General features: G+C 42.5%; 1 protein-coding gene across 4 annotated transcripts in view; it reads left to right on the top strand.

Moving 5' to 3' along the window:
- The window catches only part of PCDH11X (protocadherin 11 X-linked), a 749,953-nt gene that overhangs the window by 107,506 nt on the left and 624,490 nt on the right, over window positions 1–17,957 (top strand). For all 4 annotated transcript variants that reach the window (XM_081897548.1, XM_081897549.1, XM_081897550.1 and 1 more), the window contains one exon: window positions 8,624–9,207. In XM_081897548.1, coding sequence (XP_081753674.1) covers window positions 8,668–9,207 — 540 coding nt within the window. In that variant the 5' untranslated portion in view covers window positions 8,624–8,667. The remainder of the gene's footprint in view (window positions 1–8,623; window positions 9,208–17,957) is intronic.

Raw genomic sequence — 17,957 nt, 5'->3', positions numbered from 1 at the left:
AAAAAGACATAACTATGTACAAGATTCTTTTGCCCATATTCTAACACTATCTGCAATGCCTCATTATGTAAATAAGTATGAATTGCATTGATAATTTGCAAGTGAAAGTGCAGAGAAGGAAGGATGCAAAAGGGAAGATTAACAAGCCGCTGCAAATACTCCTCTGGGAAGCGTTTCTGAAAATACAGAATGCTTCAAAGGAAACTGAATTCATGAGTGACCTGCTGAGGTTTGCTACTCAGTTGAAGTCCCTTGCTTTCCTGTCGTTCCCTTGGCATACATAAGCTTTGCTAATTTGGATGGGCGCTTGCAGGAGGACACATTAAAGCACCCACACATACCATGAACTGTTAACTAAAGTTGGCACCTTGTATTTAATGAGTTCTACTGCAAGTAGGAGGTGTGGCTTAGGATGAGCCACACTGGCAGTGACACAAACCCTGACCTGGCAATGTGTAGAACATAGAGAGTATGCCCTATATCAAGTTAACCACTTACCCCTGCTTTTCATGGGGGCGGGGGTTATTCCTTTTTATTTAAAACCATCTTTCTATTTTAAAATACCCTGATAAAGTCAAACAAAAGGTGTGAAACAATGGGTTGTGTCCAATATGAGTCCTACTCAGGCCTACTGGAATTTATGAACCTAAGTTATCTCCTTTAATTTCAATGCATCTACTCTGAGAAGGGTTAATGTTAGATGCAGCCTGATTAAATCTAAAGATACTAATTAAAATATGAAAATACATCTAGGCAGCAGAGCAGATAGAATAACACCAGCAGCTAAATGACAGCATAGCAATATTGTAGTTAAACATTTTAAGAAGTCTGGGTTTTTTAAAAACAGAAAAAGTTTTTGCACAGTGCTTAAAATCTGTTATGCCAAATCTACCTGCAGAAGGTGTTTGATCTGGTTGAGATTAGCAGGCAAGTTCATTTTGATGAATATGCTTCTTGAGAGTTCACATGTTTGCAGGGCAGGTATTGCTGTCTGAATGCAGGCAAATAAATATTGAGGCAGGTAAGAGGGAAAAGTACAGGGGTCATTTAAAAAAAAAAGATTGTGAGGATCTCTCCTTTTAGGACTCCAAATCAGTATGTCAGCTGCACAATTCTTCATTTCCATACCAACACACTTGACAATTTAATACACCTGCATCTTACAGTTTTCTCTTCTGCTGACAAGCCACCAGCAATGTGGTCTTGCGGTTTATCGTTACTAGAAACACTCTCTGGGATTATACTTTTATATTACTGTGCTGCTTTTCTGTGGTTCATCATTTAAATTAGGTAGCAGAAGTTTGATGATGGTGCATGTGTTTTGCATCCTAGTGATTTTCCCTGAGAGTTTGCAAAGCTTATTTATTTTTTTAACACGATCTTATTTCACGTTTAATAATATCCCTTTTAAAACTGAGTGGATGAGACATGGATAAAAAATTACAAAGCATTCTCTCTCTCTCTCTCTCTCTCTCTCTCTCTCTCTCTCTCTCTCTCTCTCTCGTGTGTGTGTGTGTGTGAGAGAGAGAGAGAGAGAGAGAGAGAGTAAGAGTATTAACCAAGTAAAGCAATAGGCCCCTAAAATCCATTCTATTTATGTTTCAAAAAAGAAAATAGAGGTTCTTTGTCTTGGAAGCTTTCTTTATTTCTTCTCTCATGTACTGGATGGTGGCCGCAATGTTGCCAATGTATTCCATATCTTCTTAATCTGAGTTTCAAATGACTGTTGTTGTTTTCTATTTCTGTGGGGTATAAACTCTACCCTGGTAGTTACAAGGAGGCTTGTATAGTGGTACCTCGGGTTATAGATGCTTCAGGTTACAGACTCCGCTAACCCAGAAATAGTACCTCGGGTCAAGAACTTTGCTTCAGGAGGAGAACAGAAATTGTGTGGTGGCAGTGCGGTGGCAGTGGGAGGCCCCATTAGCTAAAGTGGGACCTCAGGTTAAGAATGGTTTCAGGTTAAGAACGGACCTCTGGAATGAATTAAGTTATTAACCGAGGTACCACTGTATTCAGACAGAAATATCATCCCTACACCCAGGAGGTCTAGTAATAAATTGTGATTGGAGGTATCTTATATTTGTTGAAGTTCTGGATGACCACTGAACCATAATCTGTGAGGCGCATTCATCTAGGTGGATGGAAATGTATGGAGTCCTGTAGTGGACAGTGCAAATCTAGATAGAACAATAAGGTAAAGGTAAAGGTGCCCCTGCCCGTACGGGCCAGTCTTGCCAGACTCTGGGGTTGTGCGCCCATCTCACTTAAGAGGCCAGGGGCCAGCGCTGTCCGGAGACACTTCCGGGTCACGTGGCCAGCGTGACATCGCTGCTCTGGCGAGCCAGAGCTGCACACGGAAACGCCGTTTACCTTCCCGCTGGTAAGCGGTCCCTATTTATCTACTTGCACCCGGAGGTGCTTTCGAACTGCTAGGTTGGCAGGCGCTGGGACCGAGCAGCGGGAGCGCACCCCGCAGCAGGGATTCGAACCGCCGACCTTTCGATCGGCAAGTCCTAGGCGCTGAGGCTTTAACCCACAGCGCCACCTGCGTCCCCAGATAGAACAATAGCCTTACTCAATACAATATACTCAATATAATATATGGGTGTCAAACCTATTACCGAAGGTGTGATTTTAAATGACTTTGACCAACCCTGAATACCACTTGCTGGAAGCCACAGGAAGGAAGTGTGCTTTTGTGCTTGGGTTGGTTTCCTACAGGCTTCTGGGTGGACACTGTGAGAACAGGGCCTGGCCATGGGTTTAGTTGAAGGTAGCCATCATGGACAAAACTTGGCCATGTGTTTTGATCTTGAATCTCTGATTTATATGGAGTTTTCCCCTTCTCACCCCAGGCCCAGCTAATACTGCTGAAACAAAAGCAGGTAACTAGTTTCAGAGGGTGTGTGTGTGTGGGTACACATATACACACATACCTGCACTGTGTATAGTGTGTATTATACAGCTAGATGGGGAAAATAGCACAGTACACATTCCGATATGAATGCTGCCAGTACAGTTCTGTCATTTAAACACATATTACTAGAACACTTAAATGGCTGTTAACTTTAGTTCGATATTTTAAACTCATTCCCATTTTAGATGAATAATCCCCCCCCCAAAAAAAAATCTATATGGCCTATTCTCTGTTGTGTAATGCTACATGAAAATGTATGTTGGGAAGTAAAAAAGAATGCTGATGAGACAGAGTAGCACAAATGGAGCATTAGGTTGTAGTGCATGTGATGAGTGTTTAAATATTATTCCTGTAGGAAATGTTTTGGGTCATGGTTTCTTGGTTTTTTATTATTATTCTACACAATTTGTCCTATGCAAATTCTTCCAAAATAGAGATTAAAGGTGACTGCTCAAAGCAAGCTGTTGCCAAAGACTGACAAATTTAAAAGGCCATGCTAAGGAAGTAAGAGGTATTTCTCCTCTCCATCCCTGTATGGAATTAGGATGTACTGAAGTCAGGAAGGTAGATGCATTGACCAAAATTCCATTTGCTTATGCATATGAGCTATTTTGCTTACATTTCCACATCTGCAGATTCTTACTAAAGCTGATCCCTGAATTTGTCATGTTACATTGGGCATATCTCTCTCTCTCTCTCTCTCTCTCTCTCTCTCTCTCTCTCTCTCTCTCTCCCCCTCCCGTGTGTGTGTGATGGCATGAATAATTGTCTGTAGAAATGCAAACTATTGGCCTATTTAGCTCAGCATTGACTATGCTGATTGGCCGCTGCTCTCAGCCCTACTTGGTGATGTCATAGAATCTTAGAGTTGGAAGGGACTCAAGGGTCATCTAGTTCAACCCCCTGCAATGCAGGAATCTCAGCTAAAGTATCCATGACAGGTGGCAATCCAACCACTGTTTTAAAACCTCCAAGGAAGGAGGTTTTCCATCACCTCTTGTGGGAGTCTATTCCACTGCCAAACAGCTCTTATTGTCAGAAAGTTTTTTTCTGAATGTTTAGTCAGAATCTCCTTTCTTGCATCTTGGAGCCATTGGTTTGAGTCTTACCCTCCAGAGCAGGAGAAAACAAGCATGCTCCCTCCTCCATGTGATGCTTATCTTATCTCCTCTCAGTTGCCTCTTTTCCAGGCTAAACATACTTCGCTCCTTCAAGTGCCCCTCATAAGGCTTAGTTTCCAGACCCTTGACCATCTTGGGTGCCCTCCTCAGCACACATTCCAGCTTGTCAACATCCTTCTTAAATTGTGGTGCCCAGTATTGGACACAGTAATCCAGGAGTGGTCTGACCAAGGCAGAATAGAGTGGTACTATTACTTCCCTTGATCTGGACACTATTCTTCTGTTGATGCAGCCTAGAATATCATTAGCTTTTTTTTGAGGCTGCATCACACTGTTGATTCATGTTAAGCTTGTGGTCCATCAAGACTCCAAGATCCTTTTCACATGTACTGCTAATAAGCCAGGTGTCCCCCATCCTATATTTATGCATCTGGTTCTTCCTGCCTAAGTGCAGAGCCTTACATTGATCCTTTTTGAAATTCATTTTGTTAGCTTGCACCCAATTCTCCAATCTGTTAAGGTCATTTTGAATTCTGATTCTTCTGTGGCATTAGCTACCCCTTCCAGTTTGGTGTCATCTGCACATTTGATGAGCAGTATGAGGTCTGTAACCTCAATTCCTTAATCCAAGGCACTTATAAAGACGGTGAGCAACAACAGACCCAGGACAGAACCCTGTGCCACCTCACTTGTCACTTTTCCCCAGAAACCATTAATGAGTACTTTTGGGGTTCGGTCCGTCAACCAGCTACAAATCCACCTAACAGTTATCTTGCTCAACCCACATTTTACCAACTTCCTTGTGAGACTATTATGGGGGACTTTATCAACAGCCTTACTGAAATCAAGATACACTATATCCACAGCATTTCCCTGATCCACCAAGTTTCTAATTTCATTTAAAAAACAAACAAACCCCAGATTGGTCTGCCATGACTTATTTTTGAGAAACCCATGCTGGGTCCAAGTAATCAGAGCATCCTTTTCTAAATGCTCACAGACCAACTGTTGAATTAGCTGTTCTAGGACCTGCCCTAGTATGGATGTCAGCCTCACCCATTGGTAGTTACCTGGGCCTTCCCCCCCTTTTTTGAAAATGGGGACAACATTTGCCCACCTCCAGTCTGTAGGGACCTCACCTGTACTCCAAGAATTCTCAAAGATAATAAACAAATTACATCTACAAGCTCCTTTAGTACTCTTGGATGCAGCTCATCAGGCCCTGGATATTTGAATTTATTTAAAGTAGCTAGCTGCTCCCTTACTACCTCTTTTCCTATCTTGGGCAGCAGCCCCCTCCTTACATCATTTATTCTGTTATCACCAGGTTGGGCATCACTTTCCTTTTGGGAAAAGTAGCCGTTGAGTAGTTCCGCCTTTTCTCTGTTACCCAACAGCATTTCTCCGTCTTTCCCATGCAGAGGACCTACCACTTGCTTGTTCTTCCTCTTACTTTAGACATAGCCAAAGAAACCTTTTTTTTAAACCTCTATTAATAATAATAATAATAATAATAATAATAATAATAATAATAATAATAATAATAATTTATTAGGTTGTTGTTGTTGTTGATGATGCCTCTTGATATTATTTTTAACCTGTCAGGATTGAACCTTCTGCATATAAAGCAACACCCCCTCCTCTACATCTTTTGTTAGACATTGGGGGAAGCTAGGTCAACTCATTGCCCTTTCTAAACTAGTCTGCTGTCACTTATTTTTGTTCAGTGTGCTTTTCCTTATTATTAAGTGGACAAACCTCCTTCACCTTCCCAAGATAGATATATTTTTTGGGATTTAATTCCTCCCAACAGATTTGGGGCATCAGAATCAAAATGTGTGTGGGGGGGGAGGGGAAGTATTTTAGGATAAACATATATCTAGAAATGCATGCATTGAGATAAAATACATGTTTAAATAAAAAGTTTGTACATACTTTGTGCTTCTTGCTTCAGAACTATTGCTGTTTGCTAATAGATTAATCAACTAATAATTCATTGGTAGGTTGATACTACAGTGGTACCTCAGGTTAAGAACTTAATCCGTTCGGGAGGTCTGTTCTTAACCTGAAACTTTTCTTAACCTGAGCTACCACTTTAGCTAATGGGGCCTCCCGCTGCTGCCGTGCCGCCACCGCACGATTTCTGTTCTCATCTTGAAGCAAAGTTCTTAACCTGAGATACTATTTCTGGGTTAGCAGAGTCTGTAACCTGAAGCGCCTGTAACCTGAAGCGTCTGTAACCCGAGTTACAACTGTACTATAAAATAGCTTTAAAATAAATAAAACAACAAAACAAAACAAAACGGTTGTAAGACATCAGAGATCCAAAATGCAGTGTCTGGAAAAGCAATAGCAACCTGCTAACTTAAATATTTTTTTCAATTAAAACACCCACATGTGGAGTAAATGTTTGTGACAAAACAATGGGCTTGGCCTTGAGTGCTTGGCCAAGTGTCCACAATGTCATTCTTAGCTCATTATATCAGATCCTGCAGATAAAGGGATTTAAAGATTAAGAGCCAGTTTAAATAGGGAATCAGCGAGTTATGCCAGCCTGTGCTATGGGGAGCTTGTTGCAGGCCCTGCAACATCATGTAATCTAACATCCAAAGAAACTGAGAAATACATTTCTTTTGAGATGGGGACATAGCCAGTTTGACATAAAACCACTTGTCATTTGCTATGCCCATTGCAACCTTCTCCTGTTACTTAGTAATGTGTTCTATCTGTTCTCGGCTGGGTTCTGCCAGATGGGTGTCACTCTGATCAGCTTTCTATGCCAGCCTGAGTTCTCATATGAGAAAACGGATAGAACTATCTGTGCTTTGGAGAACTCTTGAACAGCTTTGCTTTCTCTCTGGAGCTGGATACAGATTAAAAGAGGGAGTGTGTTTTTGTTTCCTCAAAGAGGAGGCCCAAACGCACAGGAGCATGTTGGCAGAAGAACAAGGAGGCAGCTGGTGATTGTTCCTAAATGGACTTGGCCCAGTATACCTGAAGGGGCATCTCCACCCCTGTCATCCAGCCCAGACCTTGAGGTCCAGCTCCAAGGGCCTTCTGGTGGTTCCCTCACTGTGAGAAATGAAGCTATAGGGAACCAGGTAGAGGGCCTTCTCAGCAGTGGGGATCCCCATGGAACGCTCTCCCATCAGATGTCAAGGAGATAAATAACTACAACTTTTAGAAGACATCTGCAGGCAGCCCCGTATAGTGAAGCTTTTAATGTTTGATGTTTTATTATGTTTTTATATGTGTTGGAAGCTGCCCAGAGTGGCCGGGCAACCCAACAAGATGGGCAGGTTAATAATAATAATAATAATAATAATAATAATAATAATAATAATATATTCTTAACCTTATTCTAAGGCTAGGCATTTCCTTCTTTGGAAGAAGTGGGGATGGTCAAATCTATCAATGTTGTTTTCTCATCTCACCCCTACCCTGGTGTTAAACGCAGTTGTCCAAATTCCCACAGCAATTTGCATTTTAAAACAATTTCATAGTCATTTCCCCATAAATTTTTAGTATGAATTTCTCCTAATAAGCACAGTTATATTGAGTTTTGACTAATAATGCACATTTCTGCAAACAACCTTCTGTAGCATGATGCTTTTTTGTTTTATTTTAAGCAATTTTACGTGCACTTTCCCCCAGTAGATGTATGTGGGTACATAATTGTTTGGTTGGAGCATTGCACCACAGAATTCATAGAAGTGTGGATTCTGAAGTGTGTTTCTGTTTGCAAGTTGGTTTGAAGTATTTTCTCATTTGGAATTTTAGCAAAATCAAATTTCTCCCCTATCTTCATCACTTTGGCTATGGCCAGGAAGCCTCATTGTGCTGCCCCGAATGTGTGGCAGCCAGGACCTCTGACTTACCAGTCAGCATCTTCCCTTGTCCCAAATTAAACTCTGTAATTCAGATCATTGGGGTGCCTCAAAGTGGAAGAAGATGCACTCCAGCAATTCAGAATAAATAGTTTGGAATGACTTGTGTTAACAGCCAAACCACAGACTGCAAAGGAAGGAGGGTGGAGAGTGTTTGTATATGGTGTGTGATGGTATTGCAAATGTGAATGGGGAAAATACTTTCTTTACATACACCCACCCACACATCCTTGGGAAAGCAGCAAATGGCATGCAAACCGAATGTTGGGAACCTTTTGGGTGAGCACACCCAGATGGAATACTCTGGTGGAATTCCTTGGATGTATGACTTTAGCTCCTAGTTACAAGGAGATGCTGCGCTACCCTGTAGATGGTCCTCCCTCCCTCTCCCTGAAAGCAAAACTTGTGAGGCAGTGGAATTGGCTGGCAATTGGCATGTATTGGCCGGAAGCCTTGCAAATACTAAACAATCTACTTCACTAAGCATTTACAAACAGTAAATGTATATTGATGTTTGCTTGTTTGTTTTTCACTGTGCCAGTGCTCATTGCGAAACAGCCGTTGCCAAATGATATGTTTGAATTTGCTGTTCCTTTAAAAAACAAAAAAACACACACACAAAAACAGATTAAAACCTCTTATTAGGTTGCTGGCATTTCTTAATCTGTTCTTCTCTTCTCATTTTTATTTCCTAGTTCTTCTTAGTGTTCGGTTGGACAACTCCTTAGCCATTCTGGAGATGGACTTGCTTTCCAGGACTTACCTCTTGGCAGCCTTATTAACCTGTATCGTGTTTCAGTCCGGTGCCCAGGAGAAGAATTATACGGTGCGGGAGGAGTTGCCAGAAAATGTCCTAATTGGCAATTTGCTTAAGGACCTCAACTTGACTCTGGACCCTGATGTGCCCCTTTCGTCACCCCTCCAGTTCAAGCTTGTGTATAAGACTGGGGATGTTCCGCTGGTGCACGTGGAGGAGAATACTGGAGAAATATTCACCACTGCCAACCGCATTGACCGGGAGAAGCTCTGCTCTGGCATTTTTAGTGAGAACCGCTGTTTCTATGAGGTGGAAGTTGCTGTCCTGCCCGATGAAGTTTTCCGACTGGTCAAGATCAGGTTCCTGATTGAGGATATAAATGACAATGCCCCTCTTTTTCCATCAACAGTCATCAATATCTCCATCCCTGAGAACACAGCCATCAATTCCCGGTATTCTGTCCCATCTGCTCTTGATCCTGACATTGGAGTCAACGGCATCCAGCACTATGAACTCCTTAAGGTGAATGTTGGTCCTTGTATCTCCCCTGAAAGATTCATCTCCATTATTTCCCCTTGAGTTTCTTAATGATTTCTAGGATCTTGCATTGCATTTAACTTTTAGCAAGGGGAGGAATAAGGAAAGATGGGGCTATTGATTGAAAGTGGAAAAGAGAAAATAAAACAGAGGGGTGGGGAATGGACTGGAGTGGTGGAAAGATAGTAGAAGATTGAGTAGTAGTAATAATAATAATAATAATAATAATAATAATAATGGTAATAATGTTTCATATATAAACATCTTAGCATTTTGGGATCTCCTCTCCCCATATTCACCTCCTCATTTATCATGCAATAAGGGATTTTCAAGTTTGCCTGCCTTATATATATGATCTAAACTGGCAGAATGTGGTAGACTATATATGCTTGTGGGCTGCACCAAAGAAAGTGTTTTTTATATGTGTGTGTGTGTGAGTATACATACAGATGCATTCTCTCTGAGTCACTCAGGCACAATTCATGTGTTGCCTTGGCAAACCCTCTCTTCTGCATTTAACTACTCACATGAGCAGTCAATTTGTGTGTGAGCCTTTTGCTGTGGGTGCAGGAACCTTAGCTAGGAGAGGGGATAAGAAGAAGAACGACATCTTGCCACCCAACTACCTTTATAGCCATCAGTATATACCTTGAATCCAAAATAAGCTGGATTTCCAGACATAACATTTTAACCAATCTTTGGCTTCCCGTACGCTGAATATGTGGGGAAATTCACAACCACTTTGTGTGATGTTTTCCATTTCAGTACTAGTTAGTTTTAGACTGCCTGAGCTGTCAGTCCCATAAGAACTGCGCGCTTGGACATTTTTCAAAACTCGCAGCATGCATATATATATATATATATATATATATATATATATATATATATATATATAATCTGTCAAGGAGAAGCTGGAGGTAGGGATGTACTTAGTGAATGTGACCAGTAGCTCTGGCAGTGAAGCATATGAAAGCAAAGAAGGGAGCCCCGTGGAATAGTGATATGCACTGAAGCAAATTAACATTCTCGGAGAAGCAAAGAGGAAGCCCTCCATCTGACTGGCTCAATCAGCCTGCTTTGGTAATGCTTGGGTAGGTTAATAGTAAAGGGAAATGAAAAGTTATTCACACACAGAGAAAAGAGCAACTGTAATGATGCCCATTCTGTAGAAACAAGCAGAGCATTTGACATTACAAATAATTTTGCGTGTGTGTGATGCTGGGGTGTCAGAGGCAGACAGTTTCTCCTTTGTTTCTTGATGAGCAAAATCTCTGGTGCACATTTATTGGTTGCTCAAGACAGGGTGTGATGCGGGGGATGGTTTGCCAAAGATAACACCTGTGACTCACCAGGAAGGACTAAATTTTTGGTCTTTCAGATGTTGTTAGACTCTAGCTCCTATCATGACTGGCCTTTTTGGACTGATAGAAGTTGTAGTCTGGATGCATGGTTCATCTCCACCAGGAGCTGTACATTCAGTATTATGGGCCCAAGTTTATGCAACTCCATTTCAGTTAAGGTCAGACAGACTCACTCCTTGTTGAATTTCCAGCACTTAGTGAAGTTTATTATTATTATTCCATCATGCATTTTAATTGGACTGATTTTTATAGTTTTAACCGATTCTTACGCTTTCCATGTTGTATTCCTTGTTCCTCACTTAGAGATGATTGCCATTAAGTCGTAAATAAACAAATAAATTGCAGCGAAAGAAGTGATTTTCAACCTCTGAATCTGCTTGAAAGTGAGATGGACCTTTGGTGGTGCATCACTGCCCTGCCCCTTTCAACTGGCAGTGGTTCTCAAACATCTCAAGCAGTAGACATTCCTATCACTTGCTGCCTGATCCTCTCAGTGGATTTGTTGGGGGTTGAATTTGTTATCTTTTGCATGAATAACCTGTGCCCCTCCCCCTTTCCTTCGTTGCTTGTATATACCAGCTTCTATCTCCGGGAAACATTTTGCTTGTGATTGGTGGCAGTCTTGGCTGTTACTGCTTTCTCTAGCTGATGATGAACCTTAATTTCATACAAGCTCAGGAGCTCCAAAGCCAACACGAAGCCCTTCTATTCAGAAAGGTTTCTCAATCATTTCAGTCAAAGGAGCAGTGGGGCCCTGCTGTGGTCAGTTCCCGATTGCGAACTTCCCATAGGCATTTTGTTGGCCGCTGCAAGAACAGAATGCTCAACTAGACAGGCCTTTGAAATAAATGGAACAGTCTTCACAACGCACACCTCCTTTGTGTAAAGTTACACGGCCATGTATTGCAGACATCATAGGGAAATAAGGCAGCAAGGTACAAAGGCTTGACACCACAGGTCTGAATAAGGGAACAAAGCTGTGGGATACTATAACCACACGTAACAAACTGGGCAAGTCAGCTCCACCAAGGGGGAGAGGTAGTGTTGCATCATGCTTTCAGGTAAGTAGGGAGATGATACTGTTTCACTCCACCCTGCCAATAGTGTCCCTATTTTCCAGAGGCATCCCTTATTTAGAGAAGCCATCCCAGTTTCTAATTTGATCCCCAAATATCCCACTTTTCCTTAGGATGTTTCCTATTTTCATAAAAAAAAATAATGGTGGAGGGTATGCCCTGCCAGGGGGGTTGACAGCACTGCAGGCAAGACTTGGGGCTACATTGTTCAATCTTAAAGGTGACTACCCTCACCAAACATTAGCTGTCTACCTGCCAGTGTGGGAAATCTAACAGCAACCCATCCCTCCACTGCGGACACATGCCACCAAGCCAGTGAAGCTTGAGGAACCCCCCCCCAAAAAAAAATACTAGCAAACAATGCCAATCAAGTGATGGGGCCAAAAAAAGAAGAAGAGCATACTGCCCGCACCCAAGGTGACTTTGGGCCAGGACTGAATCAAATGGGATTGGTGGATGCCATCAAACCTCCAGAAGGCTGGCAGAGCTGGAGCTAGCTGTTCCAGCACCTGGAGCAGCACACATGCTGTGCACCTGAGGGTGGAGCTATGGGGGCACGGTGAGCCACCCATGGTGGGCTGCTTCCTGGGTGGCAGCGGGGGGAGGGAGCTGCGCCACTTTGCCAGCAGCCTTCCACCCTTCTCTCTTCCTTTTGACAGCTCGGGTGAGGCTCCCCCTACCCCGGAAGCAGCCCAGAAGCGGGGGGCAACAGTGCGCTGCCTGCCCATGACTCCCAAGCCTCCCCCGAGCTGTCAAAACAAAGGGGGAAGGCCGCCGGCAAGGCGGCGCAGCTTCCTCCCCCTTCCCCCAACAGCTCAGGGTAGAAGAAGAGTTTGGATTTGATATCCCGCTTTATCACTACCCTAAGGAGTCTCAAAGTGGCTAACATTCTCCTTTCCCTTCCTCCCCCACAACAAACACTCTGTGAGGTGAGGGGGGCTGAGAGACTTCAAAGAAGTGTGACTAGCCCAAGGTCACCCAGCAGCTGCATGTGGAGGAGTGGGGAAGCGAACCCAGTTCACCAGATTACGAGTCCACCACTCTTAACCACGGTAGGCTTGGGAGTTGCGGGCGGGACAGCGTAATGTCACCCCCCTCAGTGATGACACCCAGGACGACTGCCCCCCTGAAGGCCAGCAGAAGGTGTGGCAGGGTTAAGTAGCCAAACCTCAGCCCCACACAGCATACCTGAGCAGGCATGTGGCAAGAGCTAGGTCTCCTTTCCCTAAGAGACTGCATAGACCACCTACTGCTGCAGCAACTTCACTTGAATTGAACTACAAATATATATATATATATATATATTTTCTGCTGACTCTTTGTCTTTGTTTCTTTGCTCTAATCACTAGCTGCGTGCCAGCAGAAAGTAGGAATGGGCTGAAATGATGAAGTTTCTTTTTATAGATCACTTTTCCCTGATACAGTGCTGGTGCTTTAAAATGTCCCACTGTCTTGGTGACTCAGATGCAGACATCGTAAAAAAAAAAAAGAGAGAGGCATTCCTGTTGCCCACTGGACAAGCACAATAAACAGTGTATAGGGGGTGGGGAGAGACTTCACAGATCATAGCGAATCATTGCTCTTCTGTTGTAAGTTACCATCCCTGAGTATTGCACTTTCCCCATCTGTGTATAACCCACTACCTTCTAGCCACACTGTACACGTGACATAGCTGCTGTGCCCATTTGAAGCTCAACACACCTTCACTATAATTTTTGTGGTGTGTGTTGTCTCATGACCCCCATTTTATTTTAAATTAGTGTATACCAGTAAAATGCATTCTAGCTGTCAGCTCTTCTGAAAAACATGGTTTGGGGAAAGATGGAAGAGCCACAGGGAAAATACGGGATGAGCATGATTCGATGTGTGGATGCCCCGTTAAAAGTGAGTCAACAAAGCATTGCAGTTGCACACCCATCTCCTAGCCTGGAAGCATCTTTCAATTGCAAAGAAATGATTTAGCAGGGGCAGCGTTAACTGTCTAGAACACTTTCTATTGAGAGAGGTCTTCATGATGACTTGGCGGTGCTCTATGAAGATTGCAAATGTATTTGAAACCGTTTGCATGGATTTTATATATTTCCCTCTCTCTCTTTTTTGGTGATTTACAGTAAATAGGTCATTGCAAATGATTTATTTAAAATGATGCATGCTTTGGCACTGTTGGGTAAAAATCCAATTCATGTGAATGGCCTGTGATGGAGAGAGGGAGGAAGCAGGATTAAAAGAGAGAGGCAGCGGGGCCTGGTTGATATAGGTGGAAGGGGAGCAAAAAGTGCTTTTGCAACTCGACTGCAGAAGGAAATGCTTCCAAGGAGGAAGAGGAGCCATTTAATAAATGAGGAGGTGATGACATTAATGAGGATTCTGAAATAGCTGAGCTTTTAGATTGCTCTTGGGCGGTGGGGGGTGGGGAAATCTGACCTTTATCAAGCAACATAAAATATATGGCATAGTGATTCCAGAAGTAACAGAGGTTTTGCCAACCTGTGTAGAAGGCAAATAAGTATAGAAATCACTCATTAAAAGTTGCTTTGGACTGGTGTATAAATTTTGCTGGAGTGTCTAGCTAGGTGTTTGGAAAATAGCCTAAAGATTTGGTGTAAATGCATACTGCATCTATATAAAATACACACATACAAACATGCACACATAGCTATTTATCTCTGTGCCTTGTACTGTTTTCTCTGGTACCAAGAAGCTCTCTGATGAGGCAGAAGTGGAGTTAATATACTGTATGCCTAGGAGTTTTGCATAACAGGTACATGATAGTGCAATCCTGTACAAGTGTGCTTGGTAGGAAGCCCCATTAAGTGCAACAGGATTTACTCCCATGCAGTGGTGTCTGGTGCCCATTGAAACTAGCAGGGCAGAATCCATGGATCCCAACAGTAGGTGGAGTTAGAACCAAGGAAAGGGAGAGCCAGCCAATTCAGCTTTTGCCCTCCTCCTGCCCCACTGCCAAGTTCTACAAGAGCAACACAGATCATCCAGATTTCCACTTGTCTTGTCTTTCCCCCCAGGTAAATCCAGTCTTTACAGCAAACATCAATAGGTTTTCCCATGGATTCATGTTTGCTCTGGTTCAGCGCTAAATAGCAACTCTTCCTGGGGAAAGCGATGGGGCAAACAAAAAACTGCTTGGCATGCAAAAAACAAAACAAAAAAACTCTTTGCATTCTAGGCATGGGACAAGTGGAAGTGTGAATGAACCCTGAGACAAAGGAGGAAGAATCCACTCCCTGGCAGGCAGTGGGACAGACTGGATGAGGGCAGACTGGTTGGTGGGGCAGTGGCACATTTGCATGAATGGACCAGTGTCCACTGCTCCCAGGTATGTGTGTGTAGAATTACCGTACTGTCTTAGATTCTCTTGGGCAGTGGCTGTTTAGACCTGATCAGTGTTTTGAGTGATATATATGCAACAGGTCCCTTGGTCTATTGATTAAAAGTAGGTCTGATAGTACTGGTGGTGGTGAGATGAGCTATAAATCAGGAAGTTTCCAGTCTGAATTTCACATTTGCTGTGGATTCATTAAGTGGACTTAGGCAAGTTCTCTTTTCTCAGTTCTTGATCTGCAATGTGGGGATAATATTGAACTACTTCACAGGGTTGTTATAGGATAATAAGCTGCTGTGTGTGAAGCTCTAAGTATTATCAGGATGAATATCTCTCTATTAGAAGTGTTAGTGGTTTTTGCTGGTGCTGCAAAACCACAAAGGACTGCTTAGTGAAAGCAGCAGATCTTTCATCAATTTGGCCCACGACATCTCCTTACTACCATGCTACAGGTGATCTGATGGTGTATTTTTGTTTTCTTATCTTCTTGTGGCACGGGAGGAAGGGCTTTGTCTATATAGGTAGGACCTTATCATTGCTTGTATGTGCCTGTGGCAGTAGTGTTGCCAGGGCCACACAATATTGTGGGGCACAGGAAGAAGCTCCAAATCAATGGTTTTCATGCTGCTACTGAAAAGAAAAGAGCTGGTTGTGCACACACTCTGGGATTTGGTTGTCTTTTGTTCATGGTCAAAATTTGACTGTTTGCCTTTTGGAAGCAGGTTGCTTCGTGGTTCTTACTGGTTCTGTGAAGCAACTTTGTGCTCAGTTCCCTTGCTTGAGCTTTTGGAAAGCTTAAAAGTGGGACCTGCAACACAAGCTTGCTGAGGAGGAAATCATTTTTAAGCCTGTCAGTCTTTCCCTGCATTGAACCACCATTTGTTTTGATCACTCACTTAGGGCCCAGTTGCTCATCCATTTCTTAAATTAAAAATATCCAACAAATTATATATAAAGTTATATGCAAAGCATAACATATATTATAGATATATTATATATGGAAGAAGCAAGCCCCATGTGGTACTATATCTTCTACATACTTTTAGTAAGTATTAATAGATAACTATTTTAGACAGTTATGTGCATTGTTGTATGCATCTGTTTATGTGCTATAATAATAATAATAATAATAATAATAATAATAATAATAATAATAATAATTTGTACCCCGCCCATCTGGCTGGGTTTCCCCAGCCACTCTGGGCGGCTTCCAACAAAGATGAAAAATACACTAAAATGTCACATATTAAAAACTTCCCTGAATGTGCTGGTTGCTTTAGGAAACCCAGAGTGCATATGCATATACTATTCTATTGTGTGCATAATAGCACATGCAATGATGCATGTAAAATGTGAAAATAGTTCATATTTTAAGCTGAACCAGTGTGTGTGCGCGCGCACGCGCGCACACAAAATGGCAGTTACAAAAATCTGCTCAACACCAGGAATATCAGAATATTCCATCACTATCCAGGTTGTTGTATTTCATTCCTTTCCTCTTTAGTTTTCCATGATTTTCCCTCTCCCATACTCAGCCAGAATTCTGTCACTTGTGATCATAAGCCATTTGAGTGTTCCCTCCCTTCTCCCCCTGAAGATTTGGGTACTGGTGGTACTCCAGTAAGCTTTAGGGTCCCTCCTATTAATATTGCCTTCGTATGTGGGGGTGATGACGACTTTCACCACATAAGGCATAAGGATCCACACTTTGAGAAAGACTTCACTATTAGCATATAGGATTCGCTCTGCAGTTGTGTCTTGGTGCACAGCACCTGCTAACTGCTTGTGACCCAATATATCCTGGATTTGCTATCTTAGTGCCCCTCCATGTGTCCTTTTTATTCTGCATTCATGATGATTTGTGCTCATGGTGGTATTGGACTGTTCATACACATTCCCACTTTTAGTACTGTTTGCACCTGTTTTGGGGTGGGATACCGCTTTGCTTCCAATTGATGCAGGTACCATAACATCCTACTGCAAGTGTTCTGGGTTGTTATCAGCGTTGTAAATACACTATTATTGTATCAGTGACACAAAAATTCATCTGGAGGGGCCTTTAATGAGCGTGTGAATGGAGTGTTAAAACACACGAGTCCGACTCCTTCCAGTTCTAGGTTCTGTGAATTGGATTTGGATTTGGGAACAGAGCATCTTAGAGGGTAAAAGATAAACACTTGCTTCCATTTTATTGCTCCAAGGAACATTCAAAACTTGGTCCAAGATCTACTGAAGTCTAGTGGGCTTTGTATCACACAGTAGTGTAGCAATAGTGCTGATGCAAGTAGTAGTAATACATTATAAATTTGTAGCCAGTACATGCAGATGCCGACTACAGCAGACTTGGTGCCCTTGCCTATATTTAAGAATGAACTTTTCAACTCATTAACATTATCAGTGCTTTATGCTACAGCCAATTCTGCTCTCAGACCTCTCCAAATACTCCGTCAACCTCCTCTCCACTTTTAATAAACTTAACAGTGGTTGCCGATGATTGCTTGAGGCCAATGTCTTGCGATGGCATGCTAATTATGACTGTCTGTGCCTATGTGCCAAACAGCTGGAGAGGGTAAAAAATCACACTGACCAGGCATATAGGCATTTTTAAACACTTGCTTCATTTTATTTAAAAGTGGCATAAGCAACATAAATTAAATAAGCAAAAGGGAAATGAATGTTTTGGATGGAGAACTTGTAGCCTTCCAACCCCAGAAAGCATGGCCAGTGGTCAGGGATGATGGGATTTGTAGTCCAGCAACAACAGTTTCCCCACTCCTGCTTTACTGCATGCAATCGCTGAAAAAGTGCAGAACCTGACTTCTAGCCTGTTATGATCCAAAGTTTGTTGGAAAAGTACTGTGCAGGGGGTTGGACTAGATGACCCTTGGGATCCCTTCCAATTCTATATTTCTTTGATTCTGTGATTCTGTTAGCTACCAGGTGGAAATGCAAAACTGC

This window comes from Podarcis melisellensis, assembly GCF_964234715.1.
Source record: "Podarcis melisellensis genome assembly, chromosome: Z".
NCBI classification, from domain to species: domain Eukaryota; kingdom Metazoa; phylum Chordata; class Lepidosauria; order Squamata; family Lacertidae; genus Podarcis; species Podarcis melisellensis.
This window is presented reverse-complemented; position numbering and strand designations above follow the sequence as displayed.